Here is a 10063-nt window from a genome sequence, read left to right as displayed (position 1 = left end):
CCTCAATGGGCTGATCCATCTCTGCCTGTGGATCGATGCTCAGTTGCAGCAGCGAAGGAGTCGCCGTGCCACCCTAAAGACCCCTGCAGCCCCTTTTGTGTGTGAGACCCCAGTTCAAAGGGAGGAGCCAATGGAGCTGGGTGCCGCCAGGTCTCGTCTATCGGTGACTGAAATGAACAGACGACGATTGGGGGGGGGTTTGTGTTTTTACTGTGGGGACCCTGGGCATTTGGCTGCTTTTTGCTCAAAGAAGCGACAACGGGCATCAGTGACTGAGTCTACCCCGAGAAAGTCCCCTCCTTTTCTGTCGGGAAACACCCCGAGCCCGATCTAGACGGTTTGTTAGGTCAGGCGTCCCACAACACTGAGTGACGTCTTTCCGATGCTGCCTGTGGACCTCCACAGCATCTGATATTGGAGGCACGTCTGATCCTTCCTGGCAAGCTAAAGGGGATTCCAGTCCATGCCACCACAAATTTTATGGACTCAGCATTTGTGGCCAAATGGGCTGTTCCCCAGTGCCCGGTGGAACCGCCCATGTTAGTGGAGACTATCGATGGTCGAGTGCTCCTGTCTGGGCCAATTAAGGCCACCACACAACCATTATGTATGGCCATCAGTTCCCATGTGGAGGCCATCCAGTTCTATATCACCTTAGATCTGTATTTTCCCGTGGTCTTGGGACTGGCGTGGCTCTGGGTGCATGACCCACAGATCTATTGGTCACAGAACCTGGTCACCTTCCCAAGCTTGCAGTGCATGGACCACACCCGCCATATCTGTGCCGGTCAGGTGGAAGGTTCCCCAGGGGTTTCCTTGCCTCCCGAACTTTCTGACTTTGCTGATGTGTTCAGCAAGACAGAGGCGGATCAATTACCCATGCACAGGCCCTATGACTGCCCCATTGATTTAGTCCCTGATGTGCCTCTCCCAGTGGGGCGTTTGTACTCCATGTCGGACCCTGTGTTGGCTGCATTGCGGGACTTTCTGGAGAAGAATTTGGCTCGAGGTTTCATCCGGCCCTCGTCCTCGCCAGTGTCTGCACCCATGCTCTTTGTTAAAAAGAAGTCCGGCGAATTGTGGCTTTGTTGCGATTATAGGAAACTTAACGCCATCACGGTGCACAATCGTTACCTGCTGCCCCTCATCCCCGAACTGTTGGATCGACTCCGGGAGGCTAAGATCTTCACGAAACTGGACCTGCGTGGAGCTTACAACCTTGTCAGGGTTCGGCCGAGTTATGAGTGGAAGACGGTGTTTGGTACTCGTTATGGACACTTGGAGTACACCGTGATGCTGTTTGGCCTGACCAACGCCGTGTTTCAGCATTTCATGAACGATATTTTCCGGGATTTGTTAGATCAGTTTGTCGTGATCTATTTGGACAACATCCTGATCTACTCCCCGTCGCGAGAGGTGCACCATCAGCATCGCCGTCAGGTCCTGCAGTGACTCCGAGAACATCAGCTGTTTGCCAAATTGGAGAAGTTCCAGTTCTACCGGGTGACCATCGATTTCCTGGGTCACTGCATTTCTCCTGAGGGCATCGCCATGGAGCCGAGTAAGGTTGAGTCTTTGCAGAGTTGGCAGCCCGCACATCGTGTGAAGGATGTTCAGCGACTTCTTGGGTTCGCCAACTATTATCGAGCTTTCATCCCTGGGTTTGCTGCCTCCGACATTGCCATTGGGGCGGTGTTACTTCATGCAACGACACCCAGCGGTACCCTCTTCCCTTGCGTGTACCATTCACAAAAACTGAACCCTTCGGAGCGCAATTATACAATCTGGGAGAAGGAGCTGCTGGCCATCAAAGTGGTGTTCGAGGCCTGGAGGCATCATCTGGAGGGAGCGCGGCATCAAATCAAGGTCCGGACGGACCATAAGAATTTGGAAAGCCTGCAGACCACTCGGAACCTGAACCAACGCCAGATCTGGTGGTCTCTTTTCTTTGCGAGGTTCAATTTCTGAGTTAAGTACATACCCAACGGGCACAATCAAAGAGCGGATGCTCTGTCCAGGAAGCCCGAATATTCCCAAGCGGAAGACAAGCTTCTGCCCAGGACAGTGATCCCCATCAAGTCTTTTGCTGTGGTGCGGGAGCCGGTTGATATACGGGCTCGGATCCGGGAGGCACAACAGCAGGATGTGTGGGTGGCTCAGCGGAAGGAGGAGGTGGGGCCAGATTCTCCTTGGACGGTCACGGATGGACTCTTGTATTATCGTGACCGGCTCTACGTCCCGGGAGGGCCACTCAGGGCATCCTTAGCCAGTGTCACGATAACCCGGTGGCAGGGCATTTTGGCCTGTTCAAGACCCTGAACCTGGTCTCCCATACCTTCTGGTGGCCCCGAGTCTGACATGATGTCCAGATCTATGTCACTTCCTGTACCCCATGTAGGCAGGCCAAGTCAGCGACGGGCCCCGCCTGGATTACTGCATCCCTTGCCGACACCCAAAAGACCCTGGGGGGCTGTGTCCATGGACTTTCTGATGGATTTACCCCTGTCTTCTGGTTTTACGACAGTGTGTGATGGTGGACATGCTGACCAAGATGGCGCATTTCATCCCCTGTCATGGTTTACCATCAGCCCGTGCCACTAGTTGTATGTTCATTCAGCAGGTGTTTCGGCTGCACGGCCTCCCTGATAGAGTCGTCTCTGATAGAGGGGCCCAGTTTACAGTCCGTTTCAAGCAGGAGTAAACAAAGGAAGGCAATGAGGCACCTCGGGAGGAGGCAAAGAGAAGCCACGCCTTGAAACTGTGTTTAAAAGGGGAATGTGTGGGAGGTGCTGGTTGCTGAAGGCAACCGTTTGAACAGCTTCTGATTTAGTCGTGGTTAGTATTTTGTTTTGCTCTGTTTTGGATCTGTTTCATTTCCTTTGTGTAAATAAATTTGGCTGGCTTACTTTCAGCCTATTGACTTTTGAAAAGGGGTTGTCCCTGACGTTTCTGCAGGGCCGGTAGTAGGCTGGAACAGAACACATAGATAGGACAGCCTAGAAAGATAAGTGCCCTCCTAACCATACCCAAGCATTCCGAATTTGTTGGTGATATCTATTTTCCTGTATGAGTTCATGGTGACCTAAGGCTAACCCTAAGTTGAATTTTCCTCCAATGGGATTTTGCCATGTATTTTACCAGGAAACATAGATAGGGCAGCCTAGAAAGGTAAGTGCCCTCCTAACCATACGCAAGCACTCCGGGTTTGTTGGCAATGTCCATTTTCCTGTATGGGTTCATGGTGACCTAACCCTAGCTCTAAGTGGAATTTTCCTCCAGTGGGCCCCGTCCACTTGGCACTCGACCATACATAAGTGGGTTTTAGGTCTTAGTTTGGGCACTTGGTCTCTGAAAATTTTGGCATGATTGAACTAGGAGTTCTGCAGAAATTAAGGATCTATTATTTTCTTGGTGCTTTAACTGCTAGTTCCTGGCTTTCCCTCCCCCCACACACTGCCATTCATAAAGCTAGCCTTTCATAAGTTCAGCTGAAAGTGGTCATAGAGGCATTGGTTGCACTTGTTGATGATCTCTGGCAAGAGTTGGATGGGGATAGTGCAACCATCCTCACTCTCCTTGACTTCTCAGTGTTCCTCAATACCATTAATCATGGTATCCTTTGGGCCAGCTATGAGGGCTGTGCTCGGCAGCCTGGTTTTGTGCTGGTTTGACTCCTTTCTTCATGTCCAGTCTCAATAAATGTTAACAGTGAGGGAGAAGTCTAGCCATCGGTCACTATTTTGTAGCATGCCACAGGGCTTGAATTTCTTTCCACTCCTTTTTATTATCTACATGAAGCCACTAAGAGAGATCATCTGTCACCATGGATTGAAGTATCTGCAATACAGTGACAATATCAAACTCTGTATTTCTTTCACTGGTTACCCAAGTGATGCTGTTACTGCCCTCTCGTGGTGCCTGGAGGCTGTGAGGACTGGGATGGGGGACAACAGGCTATGACTTGACCCTGGCAAGATTAAATGGCTTTGGACGCATGGGGCCCTGAGATCTGGGACTTTGTCATCATTAATTCTGGATGGGGCGGAACATCTTGCCCTCCATAACGAAGTCAGCTCCAACCTGATCTTCCATAACAGCCTAAAGTCCTGGCTCTGTCAGTTAGCTTGGGCTGCAATAGGAGAGCATCATAGTTGATGTAGTTGATAGATTAAAACAGATCCTACCTTCCCTCCCATCCTGCTCCTGCTCTCCCCATCTTTTAATTGGGCCACAGTATTTGACTTTTGTATTCTTATTTATGTTTTTAGTTTATATAGCATTTTTCTTTTATGATTCTAAGTCTCCCAGAGTTACCTTGAGGTAAGATGGGCAGCCAATAAATTTAATAAATAAATAAACAGAGTGAGATGTGGAGGTAGAATGACCAATGCCTAGTGCTAATTGGAGACAATTTTATCCAACTGATTTGAAACAACCAGTTTTCACAAATTTGTCAAGCCTACTTAAATGTATTTTTCACTTTATAGCTCCCAATAAATACTTCTCAACTAACTTCTGTATTGAGTTGAATGTGAGGTCTCATATATTCATGCATATCCGTATTGGGTTGTTTTGGAAACAGTACCAGAGTTGGGATGACAGTGGTGTTTTTACTTTTTTACTTTATTTTTACTTTTTTCTGAATGTTTGTTGACACCCCACCCCACCCCCCCCGTCTAGACTATAGCCTCAATATTCCTTCCAACTCCAGTCAAGGACAACTAGTGTTGTTGACTGTAGCAGTCTATATCTTTTGGAGTAGACAGGATTGGTATGCATATAAAGAGGAATCAAAATATTTGGCTTTTTAAATATGCACTTCAAGTGATGAATTGCAAGTATTGCATTCTTTAAATTTTGTGCTAACAAAAATATTTAACTGAAGTGATTTAGCTAACACTTATTATGGTGATAAATGTCCCAGTCAGAACAGTGTACAAAAATAAGTAAACAAATAATAAAACTCTAGTAGTTTGGATTTAACAATAACTTAACCATTATTTTAGTCCTTGCACTTTTGTTAAGCAAATAATAATGGAAATCAGATCATACATTATTTATTTATTATTTTGTTAAATTTGTTTGCCACCCATCTCACTGCAAGGGGTGTATAATAATTCAGGAGTTCTATTCATTCAGTTCAGAGATAAATCTTCGTGTTTGCATTTAGAAAGAGAGACAGAACATTCTCCACAATTCACACATACAAATATATACATAATAAATTTATATACATACAAAGCTCTACTCAACACCCACACTCATATATACATGTAACATTCACTCCTTAAGTAACCATTTGAAATGATAGTACTGAATGAAGGGAACTTACCTAGTTGTGACCATCACAGGGTCACTGCAGTCACATGATTGCAAGTCAGACATTTGGCAACTTGCTCTCAGTTGCAGTGTCTGTGGACAAGTGATTGCCATTTGTGATTTTTATTGCTTCTGACAAACAAAATCAGCGGGGAAGCCCACAGGAGGTTGAATTAAAATCATACAGCATTGCCTAACAATAGTATATACATATGACATTTTGGCCAAATGATTGCTAGAATATAGCAAACAGTTTTCTTTATTACATTCTAATAGTGATCCATGTTTTTGCAACAGAAGAAAAAAAAATCATTGCATCATTCCAACCACTGAGAACGAAAATATAGCAATCTTCATCCATTTTGCTCAGAGGAATGGATGGATTGGTCAGGTTTCCTTTTTTCCCTCAGTAAAGAATGAGAAATTGTTGCATTTTTGTCCCTTGACAAGAATACTCAAAAGCTTTCTGTTCCACTTAAAAATATTAACAAGCTTAAAGTCATTGGAATGTTTAAGTAGATTTATAGTGGAGACCAAAGAGCCAGAAGTTAGTAGAAAAATAAAATAACAGAATTTCCTTTATAATTGCTGTTGTGAAGACTGTAAAAAATATCACAAGCAAAATAAACTTAGAAGAACACTGATGTTCAGTGAAAAGAACAATAAATTACCAAGAAGTGAACAAATAATAAAGACAAGCCCATACCCACATGGTGAAAGAAATACGTTTTCTATATTTATTTGTGAATAACAAAGAGTATCCAGAACTGAAGTTTCCACTGACAACAGTATTAATATAATTAATACTCATTTTCTACTACAGTGCTATAGTAATTTCAGAGATTACCAGTATAACAATTTCTAATTAGTAGAATATCACTACAGTAAACCATTGTTATTCTTTCATTTCCTTGTAGATTTATATGTAGTATATTTTTTACTCACAAACACCTGGACATAGGAGAATAGCCAAACTATCTGTCACATGCACTCACTGATGATTTTGCTTCATTATGGACTGGTAAGAGGGGGAAAAAAAGCTTTTGAATGGTCAGAATGGGAAGGTGGTAGAAGAGATGTACAACTACTTTTGTCTAATATAATTCAACTTTTAATATCTCAAATGAAATTAATGGAAGAATCCAGATGCAACTTATATACAGGTAAAACACAGATAGTTCTCAACTTACAACTGTTTGTTTAACTACAGATCAAAGTTACAATGGCCTCAGAAAAAGTGACTTACAACTGTCCTCAAAGTTACGACTGTCACATTACCTGCAGTTTGCGTTGCAGTCACATGATTGTAACTTACAATCTTCCCAGCCAGCTTTCAAAAAGCAAGTTCAATTGAGGAAACCAGATTTGCTTAAAAAAACCCCACATGGTTCACTTGATCCTGTGATTCATTTAACAACCATGGTAAAAATGGTTGTAAAATTAGGTTTGGTCATGTGATGACTCACTTAATGACCATTATTGCCTAGCAACAGAAATTCTGTTCCCAATTGTGATCATAAATCAAGAACTACCTGTAGTTTACACACACATTATTAAGGGAGGGAGAAACATGTGCCCTTAAGCTATGGTTCATGCTTTCTTTTTCTTATCTCCTTTACCATATTCCGGCTGTGGGATTTCAACCCCTTCCTCAGGTATAAACACGCTGACAGTGAAATCACTTGTCTCTGTACCATACTGGTTTTTTACTACAAGGCTGTATTTGCCCGAATCAATCGTACTGACAGCTGCAATAGTGAAGCAGGCTTGTTTTCCTGATTCATATTTCAAAATGATATTGGCATCTGCTTTTAGAAGTTTTTCATTCTTGAGCCATGAAATCTCAGGAACAGGATTTCCCCAGACACTGCACGTAAGATTAAGTGCCTGCAGGAAACATACAAATGATGCAAATATAAATAAATATTAAAAACTCAATAAACACTACTATAGTTCTACTATTGTCTCCTCCTCCCCCCTCCTCCTCTACCTTTCCACTATAACTGCTGTACTAAAAACTTTTGTGTTCGATTATTTTCTCTTTCTTGCAGTAATTAGAAACTATATACTTGTTTTACCATAAATGTAATCACTGGAAATAGTTGGATAATTAGTCCGTCAATAGGCAAACACCGTTGTTTATGCTCAAAGAAAGTTACACTTACAATGCCAGTCACAAAATGATTGCAAAACAGGCTTTCAATTTAAATAATATGTTTAAACTACATAAAACAACTTTTTCTAGATTGTGCTAATAATTGTTTGCTTGATAGGTTAACTTTTAATTTAAAATTATATATTTTTCCAAACCACATTAATTCTAGAAAGTTTTATGAGAAAATATATCCATGACAAATATATTATGGCTTAGTTGACTAATTTTCAAAACACATTGGTCAGAATCCAAAAGTTGAAGAGTCCTAATTTTAGTTAATATAATATTATCTAGATTCTCACATATCTGATGTTTAAAATCTAAATAATATTAGAAGCAATCTAAACTCTTCTGAAATATGAATATCATAATGGCTAAACTGGACAACAAAATATGAGTTGACTCCCCATAGTGTTCCAGCTTCTGATATTTTTGTTAATTAATTGTACGTTCAATAGTATACATAGATTAACATCTCTATACATGGGAAGGGATTTTCTCAACAGACATGGACATTATGATTTTAAACTCCAAAGGAGTTCAAAGTCTAAAGGCATTTAAATTGAGAAGTTTTATTTCCTTTATGTAGGAAGAGTTATTAATACAGAAAAGAAAAAAGATGCAAAGTTAAAAGAAGGATTATATGTCATGATTCTTCTTGATCTCAATCTAATAATTCATGTCTGTTTTTAATTTTTAAAAAGAATATCTGAATACCTGTATCTTGAACCCCATTCATTAGTGGAAAGTCAGATAATAAATAATATTTTAGAATTATTTATGAATTTATATATTACTGGCTAACTGAAGGGGAAAAAGTTCAGGTTATAAATAGTCCTTTATGACTTCCTTAGATAGTGACCATTTGCAATTATAATGGTGATGAAAAAATAACTTTGCAACCAATGCAGGCATTTATGACAACAAAAGCCTTCAGTGTGAAACTAATTAAAATCTGGTCAATTTCAGGCAGTAAATGCCAGGCCTTGGTAGGGTTCTAATCAGCTAATTAAGGTCATACAGCTGAGCTTGTTAAAGTGTGTTTAGCACTTTTTAGAGAAGTTCTGTGTTGCAGAGAGAAACAGCTCAAGTGGTTTTAGGCAATCTTTTTGCCCTGCAGGGGAACCAATATAAAGGGGAATGTAGAGTGGAATTTTATCTGAATAAAAGGGCAGCATCCAGTGGTCTTTGCAGTCTCTCTGTCTCACATGTAGTTTGCTTAACAACCATTTCACTGGAACCAATTGCAATCACTAAACAAGGACTCTTCATTGTTTCATATTCTCTTTAAGAAGTGGAAGTGCCCTAAATACATCAAGCCGGCTGCCTAACAAATTGAAATTATGTTCTCCATATAACAAATATGTTATATGGAGAAATTATGTTCTGCCTGCAATTAGTGCAGGTTCGCATCCCACCAGGCTCAAGGTTGACTCAGCTTTCCATCCTTCCGAGGTAGGTAAAATGAGGACCCAGATTGTTGGGGGCAATAAGCTGACTTTGTAATAATGCCGCTTGGGGCCCCCCGAAAGCCCTAATAAGCAGGCATATACATAGAATGAAGGCTACTGCTAAGCACATTGGTTTGTGCTTAAATTGTAAGCCGCGCTGAGTCTTCGGAGAAGGGTGGGATATAAATGGGATTAAAATAAATAAAAAAAATATGAATAGAAAATCTATTTCTTTATTAAAGTCAGGGCTTTTGGGAAAATGGGAAACTGCTCTTCTTTGAGAATTAAGAAAGCAGCAGAATTACTTTTTTAAATATCTCAACTACTTTTTTTTATACCTTGCCTTCCTGAATAGTGACAACATCTGGCAGACCTCCAACTACCCGAGCACGATCTGCAAAAATAAATAATCAAAAATAAAAATGTAACATTTCTTGCAAGTTAATCTGTGTCTATGATTTTATTTTCCCTGTAATAAATGTTCTATCTGGCAGGTAGAAGAATAGTGTCTTATTTTTTTTTGCAAGCTGCCAATGCGTCATATAATCAGATAGTGGCTCCTAGTATTTCTGCCCTATTCTGCCTAAACATAATTAACAGTGATAAAATTGCTGTTATGAATCACATGTTTATCACATGAAGTGGTCAGGAATGATGGCTCATAATAGACACTCAAGGTTATTTAACAAAAAGTACAAATCTCATTCCAAATTGTTGATCAGGGGAAAAAAAGGTTGGGGTTGTTGAAACTGATTAAACAATATTGCACTAGGGCCATTAGATTACTTTACACTTGTATGCATTACCTTTTTACTCCCTACTCTTCTATGAGTTAACTTATATATTTGTAAATGCTTGAGTGGACTGATTAAAATAATAAATTTTACAACAAAACCCTCTATGAGGCAAATGTTATGAAAAACCCTATCACTAGAAACATCCTATTGACAAAACAGGCACCAAATAAAAAAGAGTTCACTTACTTTTTTCTGCAATGGCAGCTGTTCTGTAATTGAGAAAGGCAGAAAGAAATTTCAGTTTTATAGTAAGGAAAAGCTATATTATGAACAGCTCTAAACAGCTGAAGAAAACAATTCTATATAATAGCTCACTTTGTTAATTATTTTTTTCTATGATA

General features: G+C 40.8%; 1 protein-coding gene across 2 annotated transcripts in view; it reads right to left on the bottom strand.

The window, feature by feature from the left end:
- Nucleotides 1–6037: 6037 nt before the first annotated feature.
- MYOM1 (myomesin 1) overlaps nucleotides 6038–10063 on the bottom strand; it is a 78040-nt gene continuing 74014 nt past the window's right edge. For both annotated transcript variants that reach the window (XM_081323494.1, XM_081323495.1), the window contains exons 36-38: nucleotides 9909–9931; nucleotides 9264–9319; nucleotides 6038–7206 (exon numbers count right to left, since the gene is read on the bottom strand). In XM_081323494.1, the coding sequence (XP_081179620.1) occupies nucleotides 6910–7206; nucleotides 9264–9319; nucleotides 9909–9931 (376 nt within the window). In that variant the 3' untranslated portion in view covers nucleotides 6038–6909. The remainder of the gene's footprint in view (nucleotides 7207–9263; nucleotides 9320–9908; nucleotides 9932–10063) is intronic.

The sequence above is a fragment of the Vipera berus genome, assembly GCF_964194415.1.
Source record: "Vipera berus genome assembly, chromosome: 3".
Lineage (NCBI taxonomy): Eukaryota > Metazoa > Chordata > Lepidosauria > Squamata > Viperidae > Vipera > Vipera berus.
This window is presented reverse-complemented; position numbering and strand designations above follow the sequence as displayed.